General features: G+C 39.5%; 1 protein-coding gene across 1 annotated transcript in view; it reads left to right on the forward strand.

Moving 5' to 3' along the window:
- PCP4 (Purkinje cell protein 4) overlaps positions 1-19,417 on the forward strand; it is a 68,119-nt gene extending 48,702 nt beyond the window's left edge. Inside the window, exon 3 of the mRNA XM_034423973.2 lies at positions 19,063-19,417. Within this exon, the coding sequence (XP_034279864.2) occupies positions 19,063-19,190 (128 nt within the window). The 3' untranslated portion in view covers positions 19,191-19,417. The remainder of the gene's footprint in view (positions 1-19,062) is intronic.
- The last annotated feature ends 2,275 nt before the right edge of the window (positions 19,418-21,692 follow it).

The following is a 21,692-nucleotide window of genomic DNA, read 5'->3' on the forward strand; positions in this document are numbered from 1 at the left end:
GAGCTTTCTTTTTTTACTTTTGAAGAATGTATTAAGCCAGGGGTGTCAAACTCAATTCACTGAGGGCTGCATCAGGATAGTGGTTGACTTTGGGGGAGGGGCGTGGCTGGGTTGGGCGTGGCCAGCTTCCAGTGCTGCTATGCTCGCTCTCCTTGGCCAGGTTGCTCATGGTGTGTATGGGAGAGCAAATGTGTGGCCCACTCCCTCTCCTTGTGAGGAGACCCAGCTTTGTAACCAAAGCAGCCTCACTGATAGGATGGGAGACCACCAGGAGAGGTCAGGAGGAAGGGACAAGGGGATGACAAAAGGCAGCAGGGCTACAGGTGTCAAGTGCTAAGGCAGGATTTACCTGAGACTCTCACTCTCTCTCATTATAACCCTCCCTTCCTTCCTTCCTTCCTTCCTTCCTTCCTTCCTTCCTTCCTTCCTTCCTCCGTTCGTCCCTCCCTCCTCCCTTTCTTTTTCCCTTTTCTTCTTTTTTCTTCCCTCTTCATTCTCCTTTCTTTCTTCTTCCTTCCCTTCTTTCCTTTTTTCCCCTTCCTTGCTCTCTTCCCCTCTTTCCTTCTTTTTCTTTGTCTTTCCTGGCCCTTCTTGGATGCTCAAATGCAAAAGGGGAAACATTTCTCAGTGCCTCCTTGCCTTGTGACCAAATGCCACTTTTGCTAGTAGTTTGTAGCCACTTAAAAGACTGAGAACAAACCAGGCTCAGTTTATGCCATGCTTACATTTCGTGGGGTTGTCCACAGACAGCAGTACAGCAAAACTGTCAAAATGATGGCTCTGATAATTGATCAGAGCTCCTCTGTTTTTTATGTGCAACAGCTTTAGCATTTAAGAACAGAGGTAAGTTAGTTGCTTTTCTATTAATATATAATCCTTAAAAGGGCTTCCTGTAGGGACCCTGCCATGGTCTAACTCAGATTGGAAATATAGCAAAGAAAACTATTTTCCCCCACTTGCTTTGTCCTGTTTTCGCCACTGGAAATAGCTGTTTGCAACACACTAGAGGGGATACTTTCCTAAGAGCTCACAATTCAAGAATACCAATGTGCACATGTGGTATCTCAGGGTGGGGAAGGCCATGGGGGGCCTAGTGATAGAACAGGCCCTCAACCCACTAAGATACCTCATGCTTCTCTTTCTCTTCTTGCCACAAGGACTCACTTACCTTGCAAACATCTATTTCGGGGGCAGTAATGATACCCTATCCCATGGAGCCCGGTGCCACTTGAGTGGGGATGAGGAGGAGAAGAAGAACTGTGAGGCTTTGCACCAACTGGCTGGCCAGACAGGGAGCAGGGCAGGTGGGGCTGGCTGGTTGGGGAGGGGGGAATAATGGCTGCTCAGGTGGCTCCTGCTGCCCCTGCTGATGCAAGCAGCTTGGGTGCCCCATTGAAACATGGATCTCTCTCTCTCTCTCTCTCTCTCTCTCTCTCTCTCTCTCTCACACACACACACACACACACACACACACACACACAGAGGTTGGTTATGCCTGTGAATATATACATTTTTTAAACTTCTTTTTGTCAGCCTAGAAATTCATTCTACAGGCAATGAGTTGTTCTCTGTACATTTTATCTCTGCTTCTTCCACTGTCTTCTTTTTCTCATTTTGCTCAGGGAGGAAATGGAAAGAAACGGGTCAAATAACAGAGAAAGGACCGTTCACTTTCCTTTTTCCTACTCACCCTGATTTGCCACCTTGCCTTTTCTCTAATCTCAGCTTTCACAACAGCTGACATTTTAAAGCCTCCTACACTGCTGGCTGTGCCTTTCTCTCTACTGGCAATTTCTGTTGCACCTCCCTCTTCCTATCCAAGTGACTCAGTATTGAGGGGCTACTGTTTGTTCTCAGGCATTATCAGACATGAGCCTTTGTTTTGTTTTGTGCCTTTCATTTCCTTCCCCTTATTTTTTTAAACATGCTGACACCTTCTTCTTGGGCGTAGATGCTGCTATTAGGCCTGCAAAATTGATCACTCCAGTTTCAGTGGGAGCGTAATAGTTAAATGGATCAACTGCATTTAGAGCCTCTACGAAAATAAATTTTTCCCTTAGGAGACTTTCCCTTCCATAAATATATCATAGATTACTCATTTCAAAAAGAATTAAAGCAATGGACAATTGACAGGCACCATTAATCTATTGAGTGCCTATCCTCGCAATAGGACTTAAATCAACTTAATTAAAAGATGTTATTTAAAGGATCATGTTATCATTATTTCAGATTAGATTGAAGCGGTTGGTATGTTTCTAAATTTCATCAAGATTAAGAGCACTCATGCCTGACCAATGTCAGTATGCCTTTGCACCTTGGAAATAAGGATACCCAAACTGTAAAAATACAGATATCAAATAGGACTGCACCATGTTCTCACCAGCCAACAACTGGATAAATGGCATTCTCAGAAAAGTAAGCTGATTCTCCAACCTCAGACTGAATCAGAAGTTTTAAATTTATTCTGTAGCAGCATAAAAATGCATTGCTGGCTGTTTGTCCAGAACTGCTTCTTTTCCTGATCCTTGGCTTTGACCATTTTCATATTTTTTAAAAAAAGGATATTTTTTTTCATTAGAGTAAAATAAAGCAATAATCAATCATGTAAGTAAGATCCTGATGCCACAACAGCATTCAACCCATTTTGATAGAAGCCCTGGGAATCAAGAACTGAAGACAGGCTAGCTCTGGTTTCATTCATAAACTGAGAACAGAGAATCCTTAGAAGTCTGCGTTTTTTTCTTTTGCAAGAAGGCCAGTGTGACATAGGAAAATCAGTCTCGGAACTGACATTGGTCAAAGAAGCAACAGCTGCAAGGAACTGACTTTGCCCCTTGCTCTCACATAAAACACTCTGCTTTTTCTGTCAGTTGTTCTGGGATGGTAGAAGGAATTCTGGTTCCATTGCCACAGCAGTTCTGGATCCATCCATCAACTAAAGCATATGGCTTTTTTTTGGTTGAAGAGCTACATCAGATTTTGTCTTTGACAATGTTGAAAGTTACATTCTGAAAGTGGGTTTGGAACAGGTTCCAGGGTAAGCAAAACAGGCCTAAAGTTTTTTGGTCCTGCCTTCCCTGAGCAAAGAAGAGGTGCTGATGGACTGTGCATTTTGCATTTTTGAGCAAAAATAAGCAAAACAAAACAAAACAAATAATATTAAGACAAGGAAGGGCAGTTCAATCTTACTGCTTACCACTTAATTGATCTCCTTTGCCTCTTTTTCTTCCACTCCTTGTATCTTACTTTTCCAGAATGTGAGCTTGAATCAATACAAGTTCTTTTGGAACAATCGTTATCAGAGAATAAAAAGATTGCAGGGGTGAAATGCTCCCGGTTCTGACTGGATCGCCCGATCCGGTAGCGATGAAGGCGGGTGGTTCGGAGAACCTCGGTAGCAAAAATCCCTGCCCACCCCCATGCCCAGCTGAGCCGCACAATCATCAGAGGCTTTTTTTTTTACTTTGAAAAGCATTTTTTCTACAACCTCTTCAGCTGTAAAAATGATTTTAAAAGTAAAAAAAAAAAAAAGCCTCTGATGATCGCGCGGCTCAGCTGGGATCGTCAAAAGAAAAAAACCCTTTTTTTTCTTTTAAGTACCTCTGACGGTCCAAGCTGAGTTGCCTGATTGGCAGAGGCTTTTTAAAAAACTCAGCTTCGATCATCAAAGGCTTTTAAAAGAAAAAAAACCTTTTTTTTCTTTTAAATGCCTCTGATGATCCAAGCTGAGTTGCCTGATCATCAGAGCCTTTTGAAAGCATTTTTTTACAACCTCTTCGCTGAAGAGGTTGCAGAAAAAATGGTTTTAAAAGTAAAAAAAAAAAATAATGGTCATGCCCACCCAGTCACATTACTCACCCACCCCCCAACAAACCACGGCCACAGAACCGGTAGTAACAAATTTTAGATTTCACACTGAAAGATTGCAAATAAATATTTACATACATTCCATTGCAATGAACAGGCAGATATTTACTCTATTTAAAGCTACAAAGTTATGTTGCTGCGTGCCTGTTACTGCCTCAGTTCTGTTATTGAGTAAAAACTATAATTGTATGAGTTCTGCTTTTGTCCTTAACAATAACTGGAAAACAAGTATTATTACTACATAATCAGTTTGTGAGCTCTTCATCATTCTGTAACAACTGAAATCATTGACTGAATCTATAAAGGATTGCCATCCAGCTTGGCAAAATAAAATATTAACAGATGGTTAGGAATATAAGATTGGTTTGTTTTAATTTCTGCTCACACTATTAAAATGTAAATATCTAACACTATCTTGACACCAAGCTGAATCTCTTCAAGATCTGTTTTTGCTGAGCTATTTCCTGATGAGAGCATGCAAAGCTATAATGCGTACAGGCCTGTAACCGCATAAACATACTTCTGTCATTTTCTAATGATAATTATCTTTTAAATATATATTTATGTATTTAATTGTCCTTTTAAAAGGTAAAAATTTTATAGCTAGTATAATTATACTATTGGATTGGTGCCCTCTGTAGGCTATCACAGTCAAATAAGGATATGTGAAAGCTTCTGCTTCATTATCAGCTAAGTGAATTATCTTGATTTACATAGGTCCTCTAAAATTGTCATAATTATCTGCCTCACTAAAGAGGGAGATGAGGGATTAGGCAATTCTCCTTTGCTGTACAAAATGCTGATATACTTTGTAGACCTGCCTGTTTGGTCCCAGTTTGATGTATTCTAATATAGACGTTGCATGCATTCTTGCTTTTATGGAGCAATATTAGATTTCACTATAGTTTCTCTCTGACTTCAGGTAATACTGATATGCACTGATGGGACTATCCAAATTTGTAATGCTGACATTAGTATTTCTGAAATCCTCAAAGAACTGCAATAAATTGCTAATTTAAAACCTCTACACTTAAATTTAGAAAGCTATATGTTTGTCATCATCTCAATGGTCAGTGAAAGAATTGCGGATAATTAATAGCAACAGCAATTGCTGATTTTTTCCATTTTTTTAATATTTATTTTATAATATTTGTGTGCATGTGCAAATACATATGTCTGCCTCTCTCTTTTTTCCTGCAGAAAAGATTAAGAATTCTAAGGGATGTACTAAAATAATGACAAATATCAGTACACAGCAACTATCATACTGCATATAAAAATAATTGTCCATATAATAAGAATACTACACTGCCTGAGTAAGAGTTCTTCCTTTTGATATAAGAGTAATTTTTGGGAGGGAATGTTTTAAAATATATATGCGGCATACACAGCCATGCCTCTGCCCAGCAACACGAAAGCATTGCCTATTGGCTGTGAAGTGACAGCTCGGCTGGCGGGAGAAATGAGTGCGTGTCATTGGCCGCCCGCTTGACAGCTGCTGTATAAATAGCAGCCGTGACAGAAGTTCAGTGTTTGTGTTTGTTCTTGCTGTGAGTGGTGTTAGTTGTTGTTATTGCCTGTAGCTGTTGCCTAATAAAGGGATTGTTAATTCACACCGTCTCGCCTCTTATCACCTCGCTTTAAACAAAGCACTGGCAATGGAGGATGGGATTTTGAGGAGACGGTAGAGCACTAGCACTGCAGTAGAGTCTATTACACTCCGTGCCATGTTAAGCTCATCAAGAATGGTTATCCAGGCAAATTTCACTCCGTATGAACCAGCCTCTGAGATGTGGGACATGTATGTAGAATATTTTGACTGTTTCCTCCAGGCCAACGATTTTACTGAACTGTCCAGTGACAGAAAACGTGCCCATTTCCTAAATGCATGTGGCCCGCAAATTTTTGCAAAGGCTCTGGCGGCACCACAACCCGTCTCTACCATGCCTTGGGCCATTCTGATGGGCAAACTGAAGGCACACTATGTGCCTGCTTCCTCTCGCATGTTCCGGCGATTTACATTCTGCCAGAGGGTCCAGAAGGAAGGAGAATCCATTAACTCTTACATGGCTTCCCTCAGGACCGCTGCAATAGATTGCGAGTTCCCAAACCTAGATGACTCCCTCCTTGAGCAGCTGGTGTGTGGCATGAGGGATGCAAGATTACAACGCCGCCTTTTAGCAAAAAATGACATCAGCCTCCAATCCGCTTTGGATGAGGTGTGTGCATATGAAATGTCAGAAAAATCTTCAGCCGAGATGCACAGGGCTCCATCCTCACTCGCAACTGCCCGCTCAGCTGTCATTCACCATGACAATGTCTTTTCCGATGACCCCACAGACAAGGAAGATGATGTGAGTCACCTCAAATCATCCCCAAGGGGCAAACGACAGACAGAAAGAAAACCACAGCAAGCACCCTGTCTCGGCTGCGGTGAAAACCATCCTTGGTCATTGTGCCGTTTTAAGACCGCAGTCTGCTGACGATGTGGAAAAAGGGGTCACCTGGCTAAAGTCTGTTGCTCCAGCCCACAGGACAACAACCCTAGCCTGGCCAGATGGTTAGAAAGAGGCCACCCTGCTACCAGAGAGGATTGTTTCACCATCACCAGAGAGGATGCCAACCCTGCAGTGTCAATCAGCCATGCATCCACTAACTCCAACAAAACACTTTTTCTAACTGTCAGAATAGAAGGGGTGCCCTGTAAGATGGAGGTGGACACAGGCTCCTCCAAAACAATTGTTGCCTGGAACACAGTTCAAAAAATAGCCCCCAACTTCCCCAGGGGTCAACTAACTGCCTGCAACACCAGGCTTCGTGACTATCAGGGGAACAATATTCCCATTCTGGAGTGTGCCAAAGTTCTGGTAGAAAAAGGCGTTTTCTCAGGGTGCCTCCCATTACTAGTTGTAAAGGGAAACCTCCCCAGTTTGCTAGGACTTGATTGGTTCAAGGCCTTGGGCCTCAACATCACAGGCATTCATGCTACCACCACTAATGATTTTGAGGCGTTGACTACTGAATTTGCTGAAGTCTTCGATGGCTCCCTGGGTAAATATGAGGGAAACACTATATCCCTCAACCTTGATCCCCAAGTGTCTCCTATCCAGCTTAAGTCTCGACGTGTGCCTTTCATACTACATCCTAAAGTGGACAAGAAGCTGGATAAGCTGATTGTGCAGGGAGTGCTTGAGCCCACAGATCACTCTAAGTGGGAGATACCCATTGTCTTTCCTATCAAACCAGACGGTTCTGTGCGCATCTGTGGTGATTTCAAATGCACACTGAACCGTGCATTGCAGGCACACTCTTATCCAGTCCCTGTGGTCCAGCACCTCCTCCATTCTTTGGGCCAGGGGTCTCTTTTTGCCAAACTGGATATGGCACAGGCTTATCAGCAGCTCCCAGTGGATGATGCCACAGCTTCTGCCCAGACTATTGTCACACACAGCGGTGCCTTCAGGTGCCGTCGCCTATAATTTGGAATCAGAGTGGCTCCTGGGTTGTTCAAGAGCCTCATGGAATGGCTGTTACATGGGATACCGGGAGTCATCCCTTACTTCAATGACGTTTTAATCTCAGCCACCAGCCAAGATGCCCTTATTAGCCGTTTATGACAAGTTCTCACCTGGTTTCAACAAACAGGCCTTAAGCTCAAAAGGTCTAAGTGTAAATTTGGGGTTCCCAAGCTTGAGTTCTTAGGTTTTCTGATAGATGGTAAGGGCCTGAACCCTACCCCATCAAAGGTTGAGGCCATTAAGAAAGCTCCTAGTCCAATATGCAAAGCTGAATTGCAAGCTTTCCTAGGCTTACTCAATTTTTATAGCATGTTCCTGCCACATAAAGCATCTGTGGCAGAACCGCTTCACAGGTTATTAGACTGTAAGACTCCCTGGGTATGGGGGAGGGCTCGGGCCTCTGCTTTCATTGCTGTCAAGGACCTCCTTACCTCAGATGCTGTGTTGGTCCAATACAGCAACAGCATCCCCTTAATTTTGGCTTCTGATGCCTCTCCATATGGCATAGGGGCTGTCTTGAGCCATCTACTGCCAAATGGAACTGAGGCTCCAATTGCATATTTCTCTCGGACCTTATCCTCAGCTGAGAGAAATTATAGTCAATTGGACAAAGAAGCCCTGGCGGCTGTTGCTGCCGTTAAATGGTTTCACGACTATGTGTATGGCCGTTTTTTTTCCAATTGATAACTGACAACAAGCCCCTGCTGGGGTTGTTGGCTGGCGACAAACAGACACCCCAGATCATGTCCCCTCACCTATCTAGATGGTCCATCTTCCTTACGGCCTACTATTATCAGCTGGTCTATCGCCCTGGCAGAGAGGTGTCTAACGCAGATGGCCTCAGCTGATGCCCACTTCCTTTACCCATGGAGGACCCAGCCCCTGCCTCAACTGTGTTCTGGGTGGACAAATTTCCTGCCCTGGTCACTGTAGCTGACATTGCCAGATATTCCAGATGGGACCACAGGTTCTTGACTGGGTGCGCAGGGGGTGGCCTCAGGGACATCTCCCGGAGGAATTCCTGCCCTACAAGGCAAGACAGCATGAGCTGTCCATCTTGAAGGGCTGCTTACTGTGGGGCAGCAGAATAGTGGTTCCTCCTAACTTACGCACCCCCATATTACAATACCTGCACAAAGGGCATCCTGGAATAGCCAGGATGAAGGCTTTGGGACGCAGCTATGTGTGGTGGCCTAAATTAGATCAGGCTGTCACTAAGTGGGTAGAAGGTTGCCAGAGCTGCCAGCAGTCCTGGCCAGAACCCCCCACAGCCACCCCTACAGAATGGGAGACTCCCAGGAGCCCATGGTCCCGAATCCATATCGACCTGGCCAGCCCAGTCCAGAGGCAAACCTTTTTGGTTGTGGTTGATGCATACTATAACTGGGTAGAGGCTGCTATCATGGCATCAAACTCTTCTGAGGCCATCAACAGGGTCCTACACAAATTATTTGCCACTCATGGCTTGCCCGACGTGGTGGTATCAGATAATGGGCTGCAGTTCATCTTGGCCATTTTCCAGATGTTCCTGGCAGGGTTGGGTATTAGGTGTGCCCAGGTTGCACTTATCATCCTGCCAGAATGGCCGGGCTGAGCAAGCCATCTGGTCTGTTAAGGAAGCTCTGGCCAGATTCGGGCAGAGAAACTGGCAGGGCAAACTGACAAAATACCTTCTGGCGCAGCATGCCACCCCATGTCTAATTATAAATCGCAGCCCGGACAAGCTCCTCATGGGCCGGTGCCTTCGGACCACTCTGGATAGGTTACACCCTAGTTATGCCACCGATAAGCCACTGGACTCCACCAGCCGAATCAGGAATTTCGGAATAAGGGACAGCTTGTACGCCCAGAACTATGGGGGTGATCCCCTATGGTTGCAGGGACAAATCATTCCACTAACAGGGCCCCGTTCTTACAGGGTACAGCTCGATGATGGCAGTATCTGGTGGCGCCACATAGACCAGCTTCATGGACGACCATACACCACCTCCGGAACACCTCCCGGCTCGCCTCCCATTAGCCCTGTGGGGCCAACCCCGGCACCAACTCTGCAGCCAGTCGATGGCCCCGACACACTGTCCCAGCCAACGTTTCCAATGGCCAGTTTACCTGCAGATCCTGTTCTTCGTCCATCGACCGACTCTCCTGACGTGACGGGACCACTGACCCAGGCAGTTCCTGAGGTCCCGAAACAAACGCCTCCTCCATCATGCGGGGGCCCAGAATTATGATGATCTGGAAGGGTGCACAGGCGCCCAGCATATTTGCAGGAATACACATGTGCCATCCAAGGGGGGAGGAGTGCGGCATACGCAGCTACGCCTCTACCCAGCAACACAGAAGCGTTGCCTATTGGCTGTGAAGTGACAGCTCGGCCAGCGGGAGAAATGAGCATGTGTCATTGGCTGCCCGCTTGACAGCTGCTGTATAAATAGCAGCCATGACAGAAGTTCAGTGTGTGTGTTCATTCTTGCTGTGAGTGGTGTTAGTTGTTGTTATTGTTAACTTGATTAGAAATTGTTGAGAATATTTATAGCTCAGATTGTACATTTTGTCAGGGGTTAAACTGGAAGCTCAGAGAACAGACCCCTGCCAAAATAACTCAATGTTGTACAAACAGGATAAAGTTATCCATTTGTTTGAATCACCAGCTCCTTTCATTTAAGGACATTGTTTTTGATGCTATAACAGTATATTTCTTATACTTTCCTATACACCAGGTATATTCCCTGTGCATTTACAGGATGTACAATTAACAGATTAAATGTCTGGGATCAGGGATTGTCATTTTGGGACAAGTATTCTCAGTAAGTTGAAATGTTACATCTTTAAGAACACTCTTTTTCAAAAGGACAAAGGGGGAAAAAACACAAAACAACACATTAAAAAGATGCATCAAAAAAGAAAAAAGACATTATATACATATTGTCCCTCTAGCTCAGGGATCAGCAACCTGCGGCTCTGGAGCCGCATATGGCTCTTTCACCCCTCTGATGTGGCTCCCTGTCACTCAAAATATGTGTCACAACCGCCAATGTGTGACACATGTCAGCACATGATTTATTGAGCTTTTCAACCCCCCGATAGGCCAACCATGGATAAATCCAAGAAAAGAAAAGTTTCAGAAGAAAACAAAGTTTATTTCAACTACATATGCTAGTTTTGTGGCTGCTCAAGAAATAGTCAGGCACGGGAAGGGTTTGTGGCTCCCGGTGTTTTCTTTTCTGTGGGAAACGGGTCCAAATGGCTCTTTGAGTATTTAAGGTTGTTCTGTATTTTGTATTTTAACTTTGTTTTGAATAAAATAAAAACAGGTAAAAAAAGAACACTCTTTTTCCAAAACACCAAAAGCCACAGAAATAAATGCCAGTCTAATTTTATCTTCTCAACCGGAAATATTTCCTTAGAGATTATCAAATTGTGCCTAACTGTCTACATGATTAATATCATTAATTACTTTAGGGATGTAGAGAGTAATTTCTCTTCATAGGATGTTTCCAAAGTGTTCGTGTAATGACTGTATCAGTATTTCTGTAATAAGATATGAGATTGACTAGCTAGTAGAAAAGAATTTTTTAAAAAGAAAAATAACTCAGATTGGTTGATAGTCCAATTGATGTCCAATTAATTTAAATGGGAGAATTATTATTATGGTAAATTCTTTGTGTTTGGATTTTGTCCTCTTTTCTCCCTTCCTCCTTTATATTTTTATTATTTTCTTAGATCATATATATTTTATATTTTTTTTATATGACTATAAAAATCTATAACAACTAAACAATTGACAGTAGAAGAGTTATTTGGTGAAGCATTTTGAGATAGATATTACCTGGTTGAAACATTGGCTATGGATGCAATTGAACATGTAACATATGATGCATTTTACATTAGTCCCAGTCTCAAAAACATAAAAAGCATTAAATCTTATTTAATTGTCAATGTCCATTATTTGAATGGCTGGAGAAATATTTGGGATATTAAATGGCAAATGACCTTCTTTCATCAACAGCATCTTCATTTTTGAAATAACAGAATAACAAAATAACAGAACTGGAAGGGATGTTGGAGTAGGGGTGAAATGCTCCCGGTTTGGTCCAGTTCACCCGAACCAGTAGTAAAAAAGGCTACTGGTTTGCCAAACCAGTAGTAAAAAATGTAAAAAAAAGTTCTGATGATCAGGTGAGCGACGAGCAATCATCAGAACTTTTTAAAAAAACTTTTTAAGCATTTTTTTACTACCAATTCTCTGGAACCGGTAGTTAAAAATGCTTTAAAAAGTAAAAAAAAAAAAAAGTTCCGAAGAGCGTGCGTCGTTCAGCTGATCATTGGAAGTTTGTTTTTGTTTTGTTTTTTTTACTTTTTAGGCATTTTTTTACTACTGGTTCTTCAGAATTTGGCATTTGGTGCATGGTGCGCACTGTGCATGCGCACCTCACGTCTGGCGCACAGCGCGCATGCGCAGCCAGGGAACCGGTAGTAAACCGGTTCAGATTTCACCACTGTGTTGGAGGTCTTCTAATCCAACCCTCTGCTCAAATAGGAAACCCTATACCATTCCAGACAAAAAGTTGTCCAATCTGTTCTTAAAAACCTTCAGTATTGGAGTACCCACAACTCCTGAAGGCAAGCCTTTCCACTGATCAATTGTTCTATCTGTCAGGAAATTTCTTCTTAGATCTAGGTTTGTTCTCTTCTTGGTTAGTTTCCATCCATTGCTTCTTGTCCTACCTTTTGGTGCTTTGTATAATAGCTCTCTTCTTTGTGGCAGCCCCTTAGATATTGGAACACTGCTAGATCATTGTGAAGAAGGTAATTTCAGAGCTACGTTGCAGTAAGATGAAATCTGAGAATGGGATGGGATATATCCTGGTAACTTAATTTTGTCCTCAAAGTTTTGTTCTAAAAAAAAAAAAAGCTTTGTAAAATTGTTTCACATACATATGCAAACACAAGTGATTTGGTATTCATACCTCCAGAGGCATAGTGAATGCTTTTCATTTACGAGTACTGCCATTGTTCATTTCAGTTCTGACTTTAAAAGTAAATCAAGAAATTAGCTGAAGGCTTGGTCATGAGTAATTACACTTGCACTCTCAGGAGCTTGCTTGCCATCCATCCATTCCTTTTTATTGATTGTGCTGTGCAAAAACACATTATAAAGCTAACTTATTTGCTGCACAATTGGAATGAATAGCTCATTTAATTCCACAGCTATATTATTTGTATAAGTTGCTGAGTGCTAAAATAGGAAGTTGGATGGGCAGTTAAGAAAACCAGCTAATTTAGCTATTATTTACTTTCAGCTTTTCTCATGATCTCTAAGTAGTGATTATTGCATAAGATATAAATTTACTTTTTGAACATGAAAAAAAATTGGGAATACCTGCAAACCTATAAATGTACACTATTTTACATTTACATGTGTATTTAAGCATATTTGCCCTTAGAGGATGGCTTTTCTGTACTGAATGTGGACAATGAAAATTGTAATTATTTGTTAAATTGCAAAATTTATGTTTTGCCTGATTCCACAATCTCTGGGCAGCTCATATTAAAAAAAAATCCTTGGATTTAAAAATCATTTTAAAGCAACAGAAGTATAACAGACCTCTTAAACCTTGAAAGCTTAACATAATCAGTTTTTTGTAATCTAAATGATTTTTCGTAATCATTCTATATGTTTGAGAAACAATTATGACAATAAAGTGTGTTGATGATTCTGGATTTGCAAATAGCAAGTCAATAACGCCAAGGTCAGGATATTTTACTGAAGAAAAGAAGGATATGGGAATTGTCCCCTATTCCATTGCAAAGCAGGCTTCATTGGAAGTTCTTGTTTTTCAGCCTGGGCGTTGAAGACTGATGTGTGTGTGTGGGTGGGTGGGTGGGTGGGAATTCTCTCCTTCAACCGTGTGTACTTGTCCTCTCATATCTATACCTTTGCTCCAAGGTAGAATTGGACTCAGGAAAACAAGTTACATTACAGTTTGGAAAAGTGAAAAACAGACTAGAGTGCTGCTTTAAAAAGCAGCAAAGATACTAATAGCACAAGTCTATACATGACTATTCAGATGTAAGTCCTGTTGGGCTCAATGTGGCTTAGCCAATCAAACCTGTATTATAGAAAATGCCACATATGCCACAATAAAATACAAAGATCTATAATTAACAACATTTAAAAAAAATACAGTAAGATTATATACATTGTTATAGTAACTATAGTACAATCACCAACATTTATACTAAACTTGGGACAGATACAACAAATGGTTATACAAAATTGGGCAACCTGGAAAGATATGCCAGGGTCCTGATCAGATAGAAGTGATAGATGGACATTGTGCTGTCTACCAAGGTAGTTCTTCAAAATGGGATAAATATATATCTTCCTTGATTTCTTATAGAACAACAAAGGAGCATATGGCTTAGAGATTCCACAGAACCATCTCCACATGGGCCCACGCAATGCTGAAATGGGATGTTTTTATACCTCCCAAACAGAAACTGCAGAGGATAATGCATCTATCTTGGCCAATGTGAAACACTGACAAAATGTCAAAATTAGAACTGAAGAGACATAAGATGATGGCACATGTCCATTTGGGGAGAATCCAAAACTGTAGGGTTGGATGTTAGGCTTAAACTGGTTTCAAAATCAATACCCCAGATTTGTTGTTTACTATGTCTATTGGCATTTTCAAGCCCTAATGGACAGAAACTTTCCAAAGAAAGTCCTGAGGACTGGATTTGCTATTGACTCTTGTTAGCCAGGTTGATTTAAAACAGCATCTGAGAACTAGTGGAGCCAGAACTGCAGAGAAAAAAAATCAATTTCAAGGAGAAATGAAGGAACTGCAGATCTGTCTTGATGGCTCCATTGCTGAGCTGTTTTTATCCTCTCTTTGTCCAGGTGTAGTATTTTTGTTTTTATATTATTTATTATTGTGGCTTTTAGATTTTTGTTTTAAACTGACTGTTTTATTGTTCTGCACTGCCCAGTGTCCCCTTTGGAGGAAGTGGGCAGCAATATTAATTTGATTAAACAAACAAATAAACAAACAAATAAACAAATAGTAACATCTGGCACTCACAGAAACCAAACCTGTTTCTAATTGTAAGGCAGCATTGTTAATGTGTCTTAGAACTGCAAGTATTGTTCTTACAAATCGGGACTGGACAGCTTCCAGGATATTAAACTTTATAAAAATGCAAATTAGAACACCATAATGTAAATTTTGCAGGCTGCAGGAATAAAAAGCTTGAATGGAAGACTCTGAAGACAGCTTTGGGCCTACATTGGGCCCAACAAGATAAGGAACCCTGAAATTGCCACCCCAAGATATTTATAAGTACTACCTACTCTATTGGAGGCCCATTAATTTTCCATTATGTAACCTAGTGTTGTATCATGCAATCACTGGAACTCTAATTTTTTAATAATCTACTACAAGTCGTTCTTTTAGGCAAAAGGAAGCCAACACCCTCACAATTCCTTTTCATTCCCACCTGGGAGATAAAAAATACTACTACATTGTTTGCATATAGCAAGGCTGAAATTGGACGATCTGCTAATATTGGAGAGTGATGACTAGAAGATGGTAAAGCTGAATTAATGAACTGAACAAATTAAAAAATAAGGGGGCTTAGATACCCCTTTTCCTTACCCTTCTTATCATGGAAACAACTTCAGAAACGTGTACCTAGGGGAAACATTTCACTCTTGATATGTCAAAATAGAGAGTCTGGATAAGAAGGAACAATCTTTTATCCATATAAGATTCCTGAAGTTTTTGTCATAGCCTCTCCCTTGGAATCAGATCAAAAGCTGATCTGAAATCCATAAAAGCTGCAAAAGGGGTGCCATTGGGTAGTGAAGAATATTTTTAAGCTAAATGGCGTGAAACCAGAATAATGGTCTAAGGTTGAATGGTCCCCTCTAAATCCTTCCTGTTCCTCAACTCTAATTATTTTTACTTTGGACACAATCCAACACTTTAAATAAAGATACTTTGCATATACTTTGCTTATTATATTAAGCAAGGTAATTGGTCTATAGTTGGCAGGGTTAAGTCCATTTCCTCTGTTCCTCTAAAGAGGGATAACTATGGCCTCATTCCATTCAGATAGAAAATGTGCTGTGCTATTAATGTAAGTTAAAAGAGCAGCCAGCACTGGGGCCTACCAAACTTTACTTTCTTTCAGAAACTCTGGAGGGAGTTCCAGGAGCTTTCCCAGATTTCAGTTGTACAATGAAATATATACACAGGAAGTATATACACAGGAAGGCATTCAGAGAAATCATTACTGAGTGAGGAACCACCACTGGATTATTTATTTAATATTTCTGGTTTTAAAAAGTTCTGAAAGTAACTTGTTCAAATATCCGCAGGTATTTGGCAGATGAAATTTAAAATACTACTTATAGGAGAGCAGTTAACTAGGCACCATAACCAAGCTCTTAAGCTTAATTTTCTCCCCCAATCCTCTTTAAGTGCTTGTCCTTCTTAGTTTTATAAGTGCTTTATAAAACATCTTGTGCTCTCTGAATGACTGAAGGGAACCCAATGAATTGTTAGGTTGAAAAGTATGCTCTGCAGTAAAAAGGGCCTTTTTAAATAACTCTTTACCAATTTGTTAAACAAACCCTAAATAATGGGGCCTGAGAATGTGGATAATAGATAGATAATATGACAATATCTTTTCAGAAGAATCTGCCAAACAGATTTGGAAGGGGAGTTGAAGTAAGAGTTCTGAATTTAAAGTTTCTTGCAATTCTAGAAGACTATTTGCTTTGAATGCGTGTTTTTGTTGTGGCCCCAGAGACAGCTAGGAATTTAAGAATTACTTTTGGACTGATAGCAGATTAATAGGGAATGGTCGCTATCTGGATTTATTAGATGAAGTATTGTATGTGGAACCATAAAATAATCAAACACACTTACTCCTTTGGAGCTTCAGAAAGTTAGTCCCACATCCAGGCTATCTATAAGCTAGATAGCTTGCTTACTCTGAAGCCTGCCACATTATAGTTTTATTTTTAGACTGTTGAGCCAATAAAGGAAATATTATTTCATTTGAAGGGAGAGACCAGTTAAAATGAGTTTGTAAAAAAGCATCTGACTCTCCAATATGAATACTGAAATTACCAGCAATAATTACTAATGCATCTGGGTACTGGCAAAGCAATCTGGAGATATAGTTGCCAAGAATATCCCAAATACTATTAACTTCATCATGTCTGTGTAATAAGGGAAGATATATATTGATGAATAACATATTGTGAGGCTTAAGATGAACGAAATGGGCTAGTGCCACACTGCCACGTGGCCCCAACACAGTCACACAGACGTTAAATTTTGTAGTGACCATTTTGTTCAAACCTCCAGAGGAATCTTTTATTTTTAACATTGGGTAATGCCTGGAGTGTGTATGGAATGTACCTAGAGAAAGAAATATCACCTGTGGCCCATGTTTCCTTCAGCAACAAAATATCAGGAATTAATATATTCTAGAAAAAAGCTATGCTATTAGGATGGAGTCCAGAAGGAAGCAGAAGTTAGGAAAGAGTCAGGATAGTTGGATTTTTGGTTGTTTTATTAGGATTCTTTTCTTCTGAAGGTCTATAGCTTCTTTATTACCTTTATTGTTCTTGCTTTTAAAGTGCAATCCAGCCAGTGTTGCTGATTTATTTATGTGATTTTATTTATATAGCCACCCAGCTAACCTAAGCAATTCTGGGCAGCTCATGGTAATTAAAACAGTATCAAAAAACAGAAAACACATCAAAACAAATATGCATTTTTTAAACTAAGCTTGATTTTTGATGATTATGTACATAAATCAATGCGTTTTCAGTACAACAATGTGGAGGTGGTTTCCTATTACCTTTTGGGGAAGTATCTTTTTCAATTTCTCAATTTAATTTAGAGCCTTTGTATTTCCAGTGATGTCCTAGAAATGGTGGCATTTCTGTATGCATGCACATGAGAAAACTTAGAGTGAAACTGCAGCTCTGTTGGTTTTATATTTAACATTTTCTGTTTATTTTCCGAATAGATAAACATGTCCCTTTCCAGATCTGTTATTTGAGACAACCTATGTCCCCACATTCCATAGAGATGATTTTCATTAGATGAAGTTATGAACAAAGAAAATATTTTTAACAAATTTCTCCAGTGCTCCAATCCTAATCTAGGATTCTCACATGAAATTCAGTTTTGCCTCCAATTTCCATGGATGATTGACTCTGAAGTTAGTCATCACTGACTTTGGAAGGTTCTGAAGAAATGAGGTTTTCTAGAAAAGGTGTTGGAGAAAGAGGAAGATTGAACAAAGACCTGAAGCATTCTTAGCAATATCAGCCTTCCACTGTAGGACCAAAGATTCAAAGTCTTCAAACAAATGTAAAATAGAATATGAAATGACAGGCATTCATTCATTCATTCATTCATTCATTCATTCATTCATTCATTCAATCAATGACTTATTTCATATTAAAACTATATCCATATCATCTATTTTAAATACCTATTTTAACCATAGCAAAAATCTGCTATTAAAAAGCTAACACCAAATAGCTAAAAATATACAATAAACAAAGCAATTATAATTTTCTAATACAGGCCCTCCTGGATTACAAATTAAACAGTAGAGCTCAGTGACATTTGTGAAAAGTTGTGCCTATCTATATCATAGATATGATATATTCAATACCACTATTGATATAGTCAATATATGTTTGTTTAAAAATAATAGAGAATTTAAAAAGTCGAGAATACATTAGGAGCAAATTCTACTTGAAAAATCTTGTCAATTAATTTATTATTGAAAGAAATAATGCAAGCCAAGAATCCATAACATACTGCCTTCAAGCACAAATGTGCTTCCAGACAATTCCCCTGGTGCCCAACAAGTTCAACTTCCCTTGGAGCTTGTTAAAACTATTTTAATTAATTATTTACATTAATTAATTTTAATTAATTTAAGTAGGATATTGACATGCTGCAGAGCAAAGTACCAGCCTTTTGCAGTGCAATTTATTTGCAAGAATTCCTTTGGCATCCCAAGAAAGCTAATTTGCCTTTTGGTAAATGGTGTCCAGTGATTGACCACGCTCATCACAGCAGCCCTGTTAGTCTGCAAGTTTTTCGCAGGAATCATCTTTTCTGCAAGCCTATCAAATATTTTGACTTCCCAAATGTGCCTCAATCCTTGAAACATTGAACAAATAACTTGCTCAAGTTATTTATCAAAATAAAACTTTAGGAAGTTGAAAAAAAAATTCCTTGTAGTTAGCTTGTTCCAGGCAGACAGCTATGTTGGTCATTCCTGGACAGCTGGTGTCTGCTCTCGGCCTTCCTTAGCCTCTTTTTTTTCTGATGGGAGCCTGATACTAAATAATGGTTTTAATCTGTGGGATATTTAAAATGGTGTCTACATCAGTGTTTCTCAATCTTGGCAAGGTTGAGAAATGCCGGCTAATTCTCAGCCACTTATCATGTCTCAGAACACTGTAAATCGAGTGGCTAGGTGAGATTTCTTAGATATATGGAAATAGGAGTGAAGAAATCACAAGGTTTCTTTGTTTGGCTTCTCATCAGAGAATCCATGTTGGTAATTTTCTTCTTAAACATGTATTAATTATTTTTGTTTGTGTTTATTCATCTTCTTGATATAGATACACAAAAGAAGGTTCCAGAGGATTTCGACATAGACATGGATGCACCAGAGACAGAGAAAGCTGCTGTGGCGATACAATCTCAATTCAGAAAATTCCAGAAGAAAAAGGCTGACTCCCAGTCTTAGTCTCTACCTCAGTTTTCCCCATCAAACACTAGTCTTATCTGGAAATGAATTAAAACATTTAGATGCATGTACAGGAATAACCACTATTTAAAACCCCAATTGTCAGGTATCAAAATAAGTATGCATATACTGTGGCTTAGTCTCTATATTGACATCCAGTATCAAGTCTTCTGTAATCCATATTTTACCTGATATGAAAATAAAATATTAGGATGAAATTACTGAAATTTGGTCAGTCTTGAGCTGCATTCTTATATTATTTCAATAAATCCAGTGCTTTAAATTAAAACAATGCAAATGTCCACTTTTGTCTTCACTGGGAGCGATAATCACTACATTATATTATGTTTTGAGCTTATTTATTTTCTGAGGAATGAGGGTATACATTTTTCTTATCTCATTTGGTGGACCAAAGTGTCATCCACATGTCAATAAACGATATTTTTCCATGACTGGAAAGAGTCAAACATTTAAGCCATTTTCAAGTCTAAATGTTTAATTGACAGAATAATAATAATAATAATAATAATAATAATAATAATAATAATAATAATAATAATAATAATAGTAATATGGGAGTTTTGAGTGGTGACATGGATACTTTAACCTTGCAAGTTTTGGAGCATCATTTCTGCCCTTGGCAGCCCCAACTACTTAAACATGGTTCACTCATGCTGAGGCACAAAAGGTGCCTTCAATTTATGGACTACGTGGAGCTCCTAAAAACTAAATAGCAAAGTATTATTTTTAAGAGGCTTGGATAATGCTCCAAAAAGGGACTCACCTGAGCCCTCTCCAAAATAACATCTATTCAGATGTTAATTATGCTATATACAGTTGACATGACAGAAACAGTGGCCTTTCACAGAATTTTTATTACCTCGACTTCATCATTTTCAAGATAGCAGGCCTTAGAAGTATGATGAAGATATCCATAGAAATAACTCAAGTTGCTTCATGTTGAACCAGACTATTTAGCTTTTAGTATTAATCAGCAGTCACCCCGTGTTTCAAATGGGAATCTTTCACAGCTTTACGGGGAATAGACCAGAGAAGCTTTAAATGAATTGATCTATCTTGCTATTCTTTCAGATAGTTGATCCTGCAATTCACATACTCAGAGGAAAAATGCCTGCAATCAAATGTCATTCTTTTTTATTTAAACAATTAAGTAAAGAAAAATAAATTTATGTTCCAGCAATAGTTAAGATTGGGTTCTCATCACAATAATTGTAGAAACACTTAAATCAGTGAGGCTTCTAGCACTCACAGCTAGGATATCCCATTAATATCAAGGCAAAATCTGGATCCATTCAAATGCCTTAATCTCTCTCTGAATGCAAAGAGATAATACACTGAAGTTCTGAATTTATTTCAATTACAAAAAGGCAAATATGAGGAAAAAGTATCACTTATATAATATCATTGATGCTGATAGTAATAATGCTGCAAAGCAGTCAAATGACATTTGGTGTTAAATGTTGGGCATATCAAATTAATCAAAAGCTTCCGCACAGGGGTTCCATTTATTAAATGCTTTCTGCATTTGAAAGCTGACTTATAGATTAATTGGCAGGCATCAAAGGTTATCCAGCCAATTCATGACATCAGCACAATCATGTAAGCCAGATATTTAATAGTAATCTTTTCTGATGAGATCACAGGATAAAAGAAGGCAGTGAAGGTGGGCTTCTTTCCAACATCTGCTAATTCCGAGAGTTGCCTCCTATGACTGTTTTAGCACAATGTATTCCCTCCCTGCCACCTGCTTTATGTAGTTGGACCAGATTGGAGATTGCAATATTTACTACTGCTCCGATTTTTATGCAGTTTGCACATGAGGGGAGAATAGCAGCATGAGAACTACCGAAAAATATTTTTAATGCAGCTAAATTCTTGTGATTAGATTCTTTCAGATCTCTTACCCTGTATTAAACAATGGGTTAAATATTCTGGTTCCTCACCTACTTTAGTCTCAGCACAGAGAGAAGGACGCTTACAGTTCATGGGGAATTTTGATTATTTTTATTGTCCAACAAATATCATTTGTGGGCATAACATGTGGAAATAATTTGTTTCAATCAAGCAAAAATGAACTGCATGTATGAGCCTTTTTTCAACCTGGCATTTCTTGATATAGTAGAATACAACTCCCATAATACCCATCAGTCAAATTGACTTAAAAGTGTAAGAATCGCAATTTAACAACTTTAGAGGTTATTACACAAAATAGATAACTTTTAGTAAGTATAGAGGCTCTCCTTCAAAAATGCATTTTTATAGATTAGAGTGATTACAAAGACTCCAGATTAGAAAGATGCAGATGCTTCCCAATTGCTTATCAGCAAATAGCTTGCTTAGCTCTCATTTTATGTGTGTCAGTTAACAAAAGTACACAAGTTTCATCATCTCACTTTCAGTGAAGCATATGGAGTGGTAGCTTACATATTCAAATATTTGCTTGGCCCTGTAACAATGTATTACTATAATTTGGGTGATCAG

This window comes from Pantherophis guttatus, chromosome 5 (genome assembly GCF_059756535.1).
Source record: "Pantherophis guttatus breed Tessera chromosome 5, ASM5975653v1, whole genome shotgun sequence".
NCBI lineage: Eukaryota > Metazoa > Chordata > Lepidosauria > Squamata > Colubridae > Pantherophis > Pantherophis guttatus.